General features: G+C 36.6%; 1 protein-coding gene across 1 annotated transcript; it reads left to right on the top strand.

The window, feature by feature from the left end:
* Positions 1 to 73: 73 nt before the first annotated feature.
* Positions 74 to 8,862, top strand: rhno1 (RAD9-HUS1-RAD1 interacting nuclear orphan 1). The gene is made up of 3 exons (XM_028805564.2): positions 74 to 235; positions 3,448 to 3,636; positions 7,479 to 8,862. The coding sequence occupies exons 2-3, from the start codon at positions 3,466 to 3,468 to the stop codon at positions 8,184 to 8,186; spliced, it is 879 nt and encodes a 292-aa protein (XP_028661397.1). The 5' UTR covers positions 74 to 235; positions 3,448 to 3,465; the 3' UTR covers positions 8,187 to 8,862.
* The last annotated feature ends 5,318 nt before the right edge of the window (positions 8,863 to 14,180 follow it).

Genomic DNA, 14,180 nt, shown 5'->3' with positions numbered 1-14,180 from the left:
AGTGTTACACAGACTTTGATAACGCCAATCATGATAGAGAATCCGTTTATGGGCGGGGTTTAAACCTATGGATTCGCTTTGTCTCGCAAAGAACCGGCAATTACATGAATGATAAAAATACATATAATAGTAAGTTTGTTCTGTAAACAGTACTGATTATGATAGTAAAATTGCAAGAAAGAAAGAAAGAAACAAATAAAACAGACGCCTGTGGGATTTGATTCCTGTCTAAGTCGTAAGTATTTTGTATTTGCTTGATTTTCTGAGATTGCACAGTTTTGCTTAGGATAAACACAAATAAAATCCCTTTTAGATAGTTGTTGCAAGTTTTTTGTTCAACCTTACAGTGAAATTGTTGACAAAGTTAAAGTCCCAAACGAGAAGGTTTAAAATAATTATCAGGCTGTGTGGTTCGTATATGCTGGAGAGGTACAGACTACTTCAATTAATAAAAATACATTTTATTTATATAGCGCCTTTCCCGTTCGTCGAGGGAACTGAATATATTGACTGTTTTCATTTATTCGAAGAGAGTGGTATCGCTGTAATCTGTTTAAAACTAATAAATCTCGACTAATCGTCTGATCACCTAGCACTGAGATATATTTGCACCTCGGACATTTTTTTGTGACGGCACCATATCCGTATCCTGCGCAATCTTCTCTAAAAATACATTTTGAATGTAGTGGGATTAGAGTTTTTTTGATCACTGATTTTCAGAAATAATAAGCACACTGGCCTGGGATGTCCAGGAAACGGAAGAAATGTGATGGGCATACGTTGCTGCTGTAGTCCCTACACTGTGCGAATTCTGTATATTTTAGTGTGTTTATGTTGTAGTTAAGACAGCGAACTTAACGGGCTGCTGTACAGTTTGTTAGGGCGATATTCCAGCTTTGTCCCCCGTTTGTAAGACTTGAACTGTACGAACGGAAGAAGGCATGTGGATCCTTTGAAAAAACGTCCTAATAAAAATACTGCATATTTGGAGCTGTTGTGCTAGAAGGTCTCAACTTTTATTTGTTTGAGAGTATCGTCAATTCAAATATTTAATTTAGAACTGAAAACAAGGTCACCTTTCCCTTTCTAAGACAAATAAACTCTAAATAAACCGTAAATGTTGTACTGTACTACCGATGTCGTAGTTTCAATTGATTTATTTATGTCACTTATTCTTCAAAAATGTTTTTAATCAGTTTGATTTTCAAGTTGTTTGTTAAGGTGCTTCTAGTCACTGTCCATATTAAATTCCTTTGAATGTTAGGTACCGGATATTTTATTTTGCTGTAGTTATAGCCAAACATTTCCATGAAAATTTGGAAAAACTTTCTTAAGGTTGTAAATAAACAGACTTGAGGTTTTCAAATACATAATGCAATAGATTTATTTTTTAGTATAATCTGTCAATCCTTTGTACAACCAAATTGATTTAAAGTGGTTGCAACCAGTTCTGGTGGCCTCTCAGTCATAAGACAACCCTTTATAATACTGTAATTACGCTGTTCTTGGCCCCTTATACTGGCAATACTAGGTATATGCATTAAGGTTCTTTAGCTCTGCTGGTAAAGAGTTAGATGATAGGAAATTTATCTTTAGTAACAAACCCAGTGCATTTAATTTTTTTTAAGCAGGTGAAAGTGTAATGGTATTTGATTTGCAAGGCAATAACACCACTATATCTTTGTCCCCTGCAAGGCTGTTTCAGTGCAGTGATGGCATTGTCCCCACAGATGCCATCCTATTACCAATGGTATACGTCTTGCTATCATTCAATGATAATTTATACAGAGCTTTTAATCTTTACTAAATATAAACTATGACTGCTTTATAAATTAAATGGTATTTAATAGAGCTCCCTTGATAACATTCACCTTGACAAAAACAGACAGAAAGGTTGGTCTTGGTGTGTTCATCCTAAATCACATAATAGGTTGTAGAACATGTAGGTTAATTCATTAGGTCAGAGTCACAGTGTGTCAGTGCTGGGGATTTCCTCGTCAGCTTTGAAGTTTAAAATCAATTTCCTTATCCAGTACACTGCACTGTCTTTGAGCTATTTTTATATTCATTATAAAACAATTTACGAATTTCTTTGAAATCTTGATATGGTTTATATTTTTATTACCAGACTGATAATGGTAATAAAGTGCAGTCCTCTGTAAAGTGCATTTGGTGCGTGCTGTTAAAGGTGATATCTAAAATTAAGATTTATTAATTGCACTGTCTAACGGTCTGTACAGGTGATGCTGCAGTTGTGACCCACTGGGCTGGCTACTTTGAGCAGCTGTTTAAAGCTTATACTCCGGATAGGATGTTGGACATCTGTGGGTCCACAGTTCTTGAGGCTGATCCTCCAATTAGTTGCAAACCACCCAATCTCACTGAGGTTGGAAAGGCTGCAGGGATCTGTGGTATCCGGGGTGAACTTCTCCAGGCTGGTGGTAAGGCTGTTCTCCTGGCATTGCAAGCAATCTTTGCTTCCATTTGGGAGACTGGCATCATCACAACTTATTGGAAAACGGGACTTGTCGTCCCTATCTGGAAAGGAAGGGTGGTTGCCTGGATTGCAGCAACTACAGGGGGATAACAATGCTCTTGGTGCCGGGTAAGGTCCTTGATAGGGTCATCCTTGATGGGATCTGTGATCACTTGCTCATCTACCAGTGACCAGAACAGTCTGGTTTTACCTATAAGAAGTCTACCATTCACTGCATCTTGGCACTGAGGATTCTCAATGAGCGCAAACGTGAATATCGACAGAGTTTCTTTTCAGTCTTTGTTGATTTTTGTAAAGCATTTTACTCAGTTGATTGTGCTGCCCTGTGGGACACCCTGAAATTTTGTAGGATCCCCCAAAATTGCTGAATATCATGGCTGGCCTGTTCAATGGTACAGTGAGTGCTGTGCAGAGTGGAGGCAGAACCTCTGCATTTTTTTGCCAAGAATACTGTATAATTAAATGTAGAACCTTAGGGCTTTGGGCTAAGACCTTTGAATTAAGTTCTCGGTATGACACTATTTATATTCAAAGGCTGAAATATTGATTGTTGTTGGCAAAAAACCAAAATTTTATATCTACTAATTCATGAAATGTGGATTTCTTCAAAAATATATTGTGGGGGGGACTTTTTTTAATGTCCTCTCTATATACCATCTCTTAAATAGTGAAATTGCACTGTGAACACACATAATGGCTGATATATTTTAAATAGTAACAGTATGTGTTATTTATTAATTCACTAGATAAATACAGACGTAAAAAATATGATATTTAGTAAGGAGGTCTGATAAAGATTTGAATTAACCTTCTGAAAGATTGCTCCTGGACTATCCATTACTAATTTCCAACCTCATTCTGCTAAAGTTTTTATTTCTATTGATTTTTTAGATTGGAACTATTACTTTATATCTTCCTGTGCTTAATATTTTTCTTTTTGTTTTTCACAGCTGATATGATGGCAGCTAATGCCTGGCAGGAAGAAACGAATCTGTAATATAAGAAAGCCATCTCTGATGTTCTTAGAAAGTCCACTAGATGGTGATAGACATACATATGGCATTCCTGCTCAATCAGCACTTAACCCTAAACATGTTCCAACTTTGCCAGTTGACCAAAATTCATCTGCACTCGGCTGGGTAATTCAATTTCTTCTTATGAATAAGACTTACTTCTGTCTTATGGTTATTGCATCACTGAAACTGATGGTTTGGTTTTAGAAAACTGTTTCAAATGTTATTTAATAATAATAAACATCACTGTTTTCACAAGAAGGGGCATTTATGAATTTCAATAGGAGGCCATGCCTGACCTTGATTTATATTGTGGGTATATTTTTTAAAGACTTCCAAAGGTGGAGAGGTCTACTTATGTCTTTAAAGAGAATGATATATGACCAGGGTAGTAAATAGCACTGTATCCTCATGGAACCAGCATCCTGGGTTTGAATCCCTCACCCAGGCATTGTCTCAGTTCTCCCATTGTCTACATGGGTTTTTGTCTGACTCTGATTTTTCGTTTAACATCTACAACAATGCATTGTTAAGGTTATTTGGGAATTGAATTGAGCCGCTTTGAGAATCTTATCATACATGATCATAAAAGCAGCACTGTCAAACCCGCTGAATTAAATTAATAGTGCGCCAGTACATTGCTGATCTCCCTCATGAACATACACTGTTATAGGGCTAGTTTAGTCTATTCAATTAACATTACATAATGTAGATAGGTATCAGAATACTTTTTTTTTTTTTTTTTTTTTTTTTTAAAGTATGTCGCAAAAGTTATCAAACATTTGTTGCTAGCATTTTCTAATCTCATCCAAAATAAGCTATTGAATTGTACTGACCTTGACAGCAGTAATTATGTCATCCAGCTATGTGCTCATAACTGTGCACGAATTCTCAGATTGTTCAGTAATGTATGTATGTTATATACAGTATGTGCTTTCATGTCTTTCATAACATTTTAGTTGTAATGAAACCATATATTGGCCTCAGAAACCCAACAAAAACTTAATTAATTTTTAGCAGCCCTTCAAAATGTAAATCTTTGTGGAACTACACTGCTGATAACACATTATATATGGTATCATTCTACTAACTGGTGCTGCCAATTCAGATTAGCATCTTGAGCTGAGCCACACAAGTGTTTGGTCAATGATTTGAAACACTTGCTTGAGAACTTAATTGTATATCACAATTGCACCATTTATTTAAGAGATTACAATTTATAGAGTATGGTGTCTCACATTTGATTTAATATTTTGTAAATGTAAACAGTAATGGGTACCCATGGCTCGAAACTTTGTATATTGTTCATTAAACTACCTTGCAGCATTGGCCAAAAGACATTAACTAGTCCTGGGAGCTACCCACAGTACACTAATTCACATACTTACAACTACAAGGGGCCACTTTAGAGCCACCAATTAACCTAACACGTACAGGGCCTATAAAAACTATTGAACATTTTTTGAATTCTTATTATACAGCATTGAATTGCAGTGGATTTCATCTGGGTTGTTTTTTTTTTTTTTTATTTAATACACATTGCTCAAGAGAAGACTTTCACGTCAAAGTGAGAATGTCTAAATGTCTATCTGCAAAATAATAATACATTTTATTTATATAGCACCCTTTCCCATGCTCAAGGTGCTTTGATCTATTGTATATTAATGGCAAATGTAAAACACATTTATACTTATGCAATCAATTATACTAAGTTATTATTTAGTTGGCAGCTATTTCCGTCTTGAGTCTGTATGGTCAGGTTTCTGCCAGCTTTCCAGATGTGTGGACACTGTTCTCCATTCTTCTTTGTAAAACTGCTTGAGCTCGTGTTGTGTGGGGATGTTGAGTGAATGGTGTTTTTCAAATCTAGCCACACATTTTCATTTAAATTGAGGTTGGGACTTCGGCTCGTCCGCTTAAGGATATTAACATTGTAATTTTTAAGCCATTTCTGTGTAGTTTTGGCTTGGGGTCTTTGCCTTGCTGAAAAACAAATCTCCAAAGCTGCAGGTTTTTTGCAGACTGCATCGGGTTTTCCTCCAGGATATCCCTGTATTTTGTTGTATTCATTTTACCCTCTACCATCATAAGCCGTCAAGAGCCCTGCTGCAGAAAAGCATCCCCACAGAATGATGCTGCCACTACCATAGATGGGGTGTATTGTGTTTTTGAAAATGTGCAGTGTTTAAATATGTTTAGTTTGATGTCCAAAAAGCTAATTTTTTTATCTTGTCAGATTATAGAACCTTCTTGCAGCTGACTTCAGAATCTCCCATGTACCTTCTGGTGTACCTTCTGAAGTGTCATATGATTATTAAAGTGGCTTTCTCTTGAACACACTCTCATAAAGCTGTGACTGGTGAAGCACCTTGGCAACAGTTGTTGTATACAGAATGTCTCCAATCTCATACACTATATAGCTTTTAACTTTCTCAGAGATACCATAGGTCTCCTGGTAGCCTCTAAAACTTTTTTTTCCTTTCATGATCACTCAGGTTTTGTGGAATGCCTTCTCTAGGCAGATTTGCAGCTGTGCCATACTCTTTCCATTTCTTAACAATTGATTTAATGGGAAACCATGGGATATTCAGTCACTTGAATATGTTTTTGTATCTTTCCACTGGCTTGTTCTTTTGAATCTCATTTTCATGGAGCTGCTTATAGAGTTCTTTTGTCCTCATTGTGTAGATTAGACCACAGTACTGACTCACAACAAGCTGGTCCTTCCGGTTAATGTGCATTTAGACTACAATCAATTGAAATTCCATTATTACAAACATATGCTCTCCATTGAACTAATTATGTGACTTCTAAAACCAATTGACTGCACCAGTTATGACTTAGATGTGTCACATTAAAGGGGTTGAATACTTCTGTAAAATTTTGTGTTTTATTTTTGTAATTAATTTAGACCACTTTGCTGAGATCTGTTTTTACTTTGACATTAAAGAGTCTTTTACTGCTGACCAGTGTCAAAAACCCAAATTAATTCCACCATCACTCAATTTTGTGTAACAACGACAATGAAAACTTCAAAGGGGTTGAATATTTTTTATAGACAATGTATGTCTTTGGGATTTTGGAAAGTAAGTTTTTGTCCTTCATGGATTGTGGGACTCACTCACACCTTCAGAGAATGTCATCTGCACATGGATAGTGCACAGGATGGATTCAAACTAAGAACTCTTGTGGCAGCAGTCATATTTTCTTAGGAAAATAGTTTGACTATTTAGTAGAGCTGGTGATGAGAAATCTTTAGTAGCTATGCAGCCCAGCAAAATCTTTATAGGAATGTCCTTTATAAGCGATTACTTATTTTAATTTCAGTAGAACACCTTTGAAGAAAGTTAAAAAAAAATTAATGCATTGCTCCATATTACATAGTTGGGCAGTATGACTTACGGATTAAGAAGTGGAAACCCCACAAATTTGCATATATAGTTCTAATCATTGTTTTTCTGTAAGACCCTAAGTGAGTCACTTACCTGTCCTCCAACCGTGGAAGAATTTAATCATTTTTACTTTACACATATGAACAAAATTTAAAAAATAAAGTGTTTGGATATTGTGTTCACTTTGAGAGTCACTACTATTATTTAACTTCTGAAACAACTGTCTTTTTTAAAAGAATTTTTTAAACACAGTTGGCTGGCCTACTGTGAAATAATTAGTGACATTAGTCTTGCATGTAACTATGTTTATATAAAAAAAAAAAAAAAGCATTAAGTACAGTTCACCAACTTAAGCCAATTGAGGTGAAAGATTTCTGTACAAACTATATGTAAACTAACATTGAAATTCCCTGCTGTCAATGTAATAAATGTGATAAAAGCTTATAGATAAAGGAAGAGAAGAAAGAAAAAAAAGTACCAGTGAGAGAGAAACTGTCAAAACACAAAATGAAATGCTTAAAAAGTGTAATCCTATGATGGACAAACTAAAAGCTTTTTTTTTTTTTTTTAAACCAGGTTAAATCTCAGTTTGAATCAGGAGAGCAGTTGCAGTTTCCACCTCGAAGACAGAAACAGTATCATACAGAAAGCACTTCAAGTTATGGAACCTCTTTTAGTATCAGCAGGATTTCCAAGACAAAGAAATCAAGTGTTTGTAAGTTCCCAGCATTGAGTTTTAATGAGGCCTCTGAAGTCCCACAACGTCAAAAGTGTGCCCCAAGAGCTGGTAAACCCATTCTACGAAATAAGGGTTTGCTTACATGTAAGGTAACTGAGGATGAGAGTTTGCCACCTCTGTCCAGAAACACTTCTGTGTTTCAGAAAGCTGGTCAAGGAGCTAAAAAACTGGCAACAAATGAGGCTAAAGAGTATACAACAAACAATGACGGACAATTGAGGGAGCCAGAAAACTCAACAAGATTTGGAGACCTCAGTACCAATGATGCATCTACTCCCCCAACTGTCTATACTCCAGTTGCAAATCTGTGCTCATCTGTTGGGGAGCATCACAAACATTCTCCTGTTATGGATTTGAGATTTTTGAATTATATAGCCCAAACACCATGTGCAGTGGACCACAATGACATCTTAGTTCAAGATACTCCTGAAAAAGAATATGGATTAAAGGTGACCTGGCGGAGGAGGAAGACGGTGATGAAATATCTGAAAGACAGAGGGAAGCTGACCAGAAGTGAAATATTAGTCAATGCTGATATGAAATAATTAAAAGCTTTTCCACAATATATAAATTTTTAACTTGTTACTTGCATGAATGAGCTGAGAGTGCAGTCAAAAATGAACTTTTCTGGAATAAAATTATCAAATGTACTAGAGGTTAGGTTTCAAGATACAAGGGCCTGTTTTTTACTGAAACATTGTATAAAGGAAAATGCATACTTACTGTATATTCAAGTATTGAGGAGGCCTGTGCTCTGCTGCTTGAAGTACTTTCTCACATTCATTCACATAATGAAGTTGCCTACAAATAAACGCAATGCAATGATTTATGTGTTTGTTGACTCGTACTGAGAAGCTGTTTCCTTTATACATTTTTTGCTTTGTATGTAAAAATTTAGCATTGTTTGAGTTACATGCTGTCAATAAGATAGTGTGATGATGTATTTTTCTTTTTAATTCCTTTTCCAGTTTAGGATTCGAGGTTGTCATTCATGTTACATTCCTGTTCAATACGCTCACATTCCTCTTTTATTTTTTTGTTAACCTTTTCATACAATCAAGTCATTTTGGCTTTAGAATTTGGAACTTTAACATTCATTTGCATTTTTTAGACAGTAGATAGTATTAGACATTACTTAATTCTCAGTGGTCCAGCCATGGCACAGTGTACCGTGTTGCTGTAAAAGAAATCCTAGAGCGAATAAAAAATTATTTCTAGAATCTGTTTCTCACTAAGGGAATCGAATAAAAGCCTTCCATTATTTAAAAGGTGGAGGCAGAAGGACTGCATCCCAGAAATAAGTTAGCTCTGTTTGGACAGTGCTTCACATTTAGAAACTGCTAATGAAAATGTAATGGGTTAAGGCTTATACATTTTTGAATCTCAGTTCTTTCAGATCACACTTTATATATTGGCGTTAAGTATAGCTGCACTTTAAGGTATCTCTAGTTTGTCAATGAGTCTCAATGAAATTTAGTTTTTAAAATGTATTTCTGCATATTTCTGGCTATAAGACACACTTTATCCAAGAGAACATAAGACGGACTATATTCAGTTTTAACTGTATATTATTAACCAAAACATTGGATTTAGTATGATAGGATGATAACAGCATTTAATAAATAACAAACCAGATGGGATACTAGGAATTTATAAGTATTTTATGTTTTCCCTTTAATTAACAAAGGAGAGAGCCACTTGGATATTATAGCTACTGTAAATGCCCCAAGCAGGGGTTTGCCACTTTACCATAAAAGCCTGATTGATAGGGCACTGCTGAGATGAGCATCCTGACAGAGTCTCCCATCTGAGTAGAGGACTTCTGAAGTTCTGTTAGAGGGACCATTAGATTTTTAGTCACCTCCCTGACCAAGGCCCTTCTTGCACACTTACTCCGCTTGCCTGGACAGCCAACTCTAGGAAGAGTCATGGTAGCTCCAAACGTTTTTTATTCCACAAATTATAGAGGCTTCTGTGCTCCTGGTAACAGTCAAAACTTTAGAAATGGTTTCATACCCATGCCCTGATTTATGTTTCACTACAATGTTATCACAGTAATCTAGAAAGAGTATCTTGAATTTCATATGTTGGCTTTTGTCATAACAGGTAGTATGAATTCTGGGACCTTATATACACAGGTGTATGCCTTTCTGAATGATGTCCAGTTGTTAAGATTTGCCACAGGTGGACTTCAATCATGTTCTTGACACGTCTTAAGGATAAATAAAGCAAACAGGATGCACCAGGCCACAATTTAGAGAGCCGCAGCAAAGCGTCTGAATACTTGTACTCGATGGAATGCCTCTGAAAAACTTCCAGTGAAACTTGTGAGGCTTTTTCCATATTTTTTAATCACAAAATTAATGATATTAGAAATCATATAGTACATCCCCCCCCCCAAATACTGATCCGCTTAAACCCTGGTATTCCATTTTAAGCAAATTAAATTCTTTCACCAGGATAGATTTACCCGATTTATATAAAACAATTTCTCAACTGAGACCCTCCACCTGTGTCCTTGAACCAATATCAACAAGTTTTTTCAAGGAAGTATCGGATGTGCTAACTGAGAGTGTTCTTGACATAGTAAATTCATCATTAGATATGGGGGTCTTCCCAGACTCTCTTAAGACCGCTGTTGTTAAACCCCTGCTCAAGGAAAATAATCTTGGCTCCTTTGTTTTTGAAAATTTTAGACCTATTTCTAACCTGCCTTTCTTATATAAAATCCTAGAAAAGGCAGTCATTATGCAGCTAAATGATCACTTGAATAAACATGCTGTTCTTGACAAGTTTTAGAACAAAATCACAGTACAGAAACTGCACACGTTAAAGTAGTAAATGACTCGTGGGTAAATGCAGACAGAGGCTATTTATCTGTCCTCATCCTCATAGATCTTAGTGCCGCATTTGATACCATTGATCACACTATTCTTATAAATCGCCTTAGTCAGTAGGTGGGCCTCTCTGGTAGCGTCTTAAATTGGTTTGAGTGTTACTTGACAGGTAGAAATTTCTTTGTTAGTTGTGGTAGTTGTACTTCAAAGACGCATGATATTCTATATGGTGTTCCACAAGGATCTATCCTGGGTCCACTGCTCTTTTCAATCTACATGCTTCCATTAGGTCAGATTATCCCAAGGCATAATGTGAGCTACCACAGCTATTTTGACGAAACACAACTATATTTATCAATAGTGCCTGATGACCCCAGCTCTTTTGGCTCACTGACCCAATGTCTTATTTGTGTTTCTGAATGGATGAGTAGTAATTTTTTCAAATGAAATAAGGAGAAATTGGAAATCTTAGTGATTGGCAAAAATGGATATAATGAGGGTATTAGAAATAAACTTGATCCATTAAGCTTAAAAGTTAAGACAGAGGTAAAGAATTTAGGGGTAACTATTGACTCTGACCTGAATTTTAAATCACATATTAATGAGATTAGGATAGCATTTTTTCACTTAAGAAATATAGCAAAAATAAGACCCCTTATAACTTTGCAAGATGCTGAAAAATTAGTTCACACTTTTGTTTTCAGTTGACTAGATTACTGTAGCGCACTCCTCTCAGGACTACCGAAACAAGACATCAATCAATTGCAATTAGTGCAGATTGCAGCTGCTAGAATTTCAACTAGGAATAGAAAATTCCGAGCACATCTCTCCAGTTTTGATGTCACTACATTGGTTACCCGTGCCATTTAGAATTGACTTTAAAATACTACTTATGGTTTACAAAGCCTTAAATAATCTCGCTCCATCCTATATCTCGGAATGCCTTTCACCTTACACTAAGATTGTAACCTTAGATCTTCAACTGAGTGTCTGTTTATAATTCCAAGAGCTAAACTTAAAAGAAGTGGTGAGGCAACCTTCTGCTGTTATGCACCTAAAATCTGGAATAGCTTACTGATAGAAATTTGCCAGGCTAATACAATGGAGCACTTTTAAAAACTGCTAAAAACTCATTATTTTAACATGGCTTTCTCATAGCTTCATTTTAGTGTAACCCTGATATTCTGTATATGCATTTAATTATCTTTTTTTTCATGGCTACAAAATCCATACTAACCCCTACTTTCTCTGCTGTTCTTTTTCTGTTTTTCTGTGGTAATTATTACTGCTTGATATATGCTTTGATTTCTTTATATAAAATAACTCGACTGTGTTTAATGCGGACCATTTTCCATGTACATTGCCAAAATAGATTTTTTTATATATACGTAAAATCTTAATACTCTCCATATATACAGTAAAAGTCTGCATTTTTTCATTTGGAATAAAATCCAGTATGGTCAGTAGCTTGAAATTGTCTTAATCAAAAAATGCTTTAGTTCTAGAATTTAACAAATATTGCACCAAAGGAGATCTATTAACCAACCATCTGTCTCTATTTTTTCCAAAGACAAACTGAACTAGAATAATAAAAAACCTACCAAACAAAATTCCTGGTGCACTCAGTACAGCATGGGAGATTTTAATACTTGTAAGCGCTAAAAAATGTAATATACTGAGAAAGTATTCTTTGCACTAAGCGGCTTTCTTTAGCTATACTGTATGTCCCTGACTTTGGATGTAACACGCACCGTGAAGTGCTTATAAGTTGTATATAACAGCTGTGTACACTATTGTTGGGCAGATATGTGTAATTATAGTGATGACAGATAGATATGCTGTGCTGGTAATAAACTGACTTTTCATTTAAATTCATCCATCCATCCATTTTCCAACCCGCTGAATCTGAACACAGGGTCACGGGGGTCTGCTGGAGCCAATCCCAGCCAACACAGGGCACAAGGCAGGAAACAATCCTGGGCAGGGTGCCAACCCACCGCAGGACACACACAAACACACCTACACACCAAGCACACACTAGGGCCAATTTAGAATCGCCAATCCATCTAACCTGCATGTCTTTGGACTGTGGGAGGAAACCCACGCAGACACAGGTAGAACATGCAAACTCCGCGCAGGGAGGACCCGGGAATCGAACCCAGGTCCCCAGATCTCCCAACTGCGAGGCAGCAGCGCTACCCACTGTGCCACCGTGCCGCCCTTCATTTAAATTCAATTTTTAAAAATATTCCCAACACTAGATATTGAATTTCCACATTCAATTACACATCACTCTCTTACAGGTTGCAGTAGGAGTTATAAAATATACAAAAATTTGCCCGCTGTAATGTTAAACAATAATGAAAGTGTACTTAAAAACTTGGTCAATGCCAAATGTAACATATTAAATTCTCAAAAAATAGCAGTGCACCACGTAATGATGTCATCTCGAGGCACCTTCATCCTGGTTCTCTTCAGTCTGTGTGAAAGTGTGCGTATGTTGTGATATAGTGCTCCCCAGTTTTGCACATTATCCAGCTTTATCTACATACTTGCCAGGGTAAACTTTGATTTAATGTTACAATGCCCGGAAGGACATGAAACAGATTGATATATGTAAGAAAGTACAGAAGCATTATTGCAAAGTGACAGTTTAGTCAGATACATAAAACCTTTTAGAATTAATGCAGTGAATACATAGCCAAGAACTATTAGGTCTGAATTTGTCCTTGTCTTCCCTTGTTCCAGTTTCATGAGGCTTTTCAAGCTGGGGCCACTGCTGTGAGTTACTCACTTCCTTGAGGAACCAGGTTTGTGTTCATATAATTACCGTTAGGTGGAGTTAGTTAACTGTATGCGTTAGACTCTGCCAAGTATGTTTATTGTCTGTTCTACATTGACAGGGTATCATGGGGAAGCGGAGGATATCCAGTTTGGGAATTGAAGTACTGTAAAACAGCATCATCTGTTGTTTGCAGATGATGTCCATTTAGCCACATCATACTGTAATATCTGGAGCACATTGGTACAGTTTACATTAAATTTTGTTATGTCTGAGTTGAGAAACGGTACCTCTATTTCTGATATGATGGTCCTCTCCCAGAAAAGTAGGTCTTCTTCCCTTGAGGTGAAACTGCCCCACGTGAAGAGTTCTACTTCGGAGCCCCGCTGATAAATGAGGGTAGCAGCAATACTGAGATTAACCAATGAGTTGCTGCAGCGGCATCGGCAGTTTTGCAAAAGTCGTACCTGACCAATTTACCAGTCACTCTATAACCCCATCATTGCATATGGTCATGCTCTGTTTAGAGATCAAAATAATAATAATAATCGTGAGAAGTTCCTGCGCAGGGTTTCTGAGCTCACTCTCCTTAACAGGGTAAGGAGGTTGGCAGTATGGGAGAAACTTAGGATACAACCACTGTTGTTTGGATTGGAAGGAGTCCTTTAATGAGGCTTGGGGATGTGATTAGGGTGCCCTACTGGTTGCCTCCATCATCTAATGTACAGGGCACCATCCACTGTGTTTAAGCTAACATGGCAGGATCTGGGAAATCCCCAGAATGGCTTAGAGGATGATGCCAAGGTGCTATAGTGACCTGGTTAGTCTGGTATTGTTACACCAGCCCTCATCAGAATAAAATGGGTGAAAGGGAAGTGAAATATGTATGTATCTAATTTAAATAAATATAACTAAAGACT

The sequence above is a fragment of the Erpetoichthys calabaricus genome, chromosome 1, assembly GCF_900747795.2.
Source record: "Erpetoichthys calabaricus chromosome 1, fErpCal1.3, whole genome shotgun sequence".
Lineage (NCBI taxonomy): Eukaryota > Metazoa > Chordata > Cladistia > Polypteriformes > Polypteridae > Erpetoichthys > Erpetoichthys calabaricus.
The sequence above is the reverse complement of the archived record's forward strand: the minus strand, read 5'-3'. Positions and strand labels throughout refer to the sequence as shown.

What these genes read in the sequence shown, in the direction of transcription:
- rhno1 (XM_028805564.2), top strand. Translation starts at nt 3,466, where the DNA reads ATGCCTGGCAGGAAGAAACGAATCTGTAATATAAGAAAGCCATCTCTG. An exon ending in ATTCATCTGCACTCGGCTGG is followed by an intron (nt 3,637 to 7,478) that starts GTAATTCAATTT and finishes TTTTTAAACCAG; the next exon opens with GTTAAATCTCAGTTTGAATC.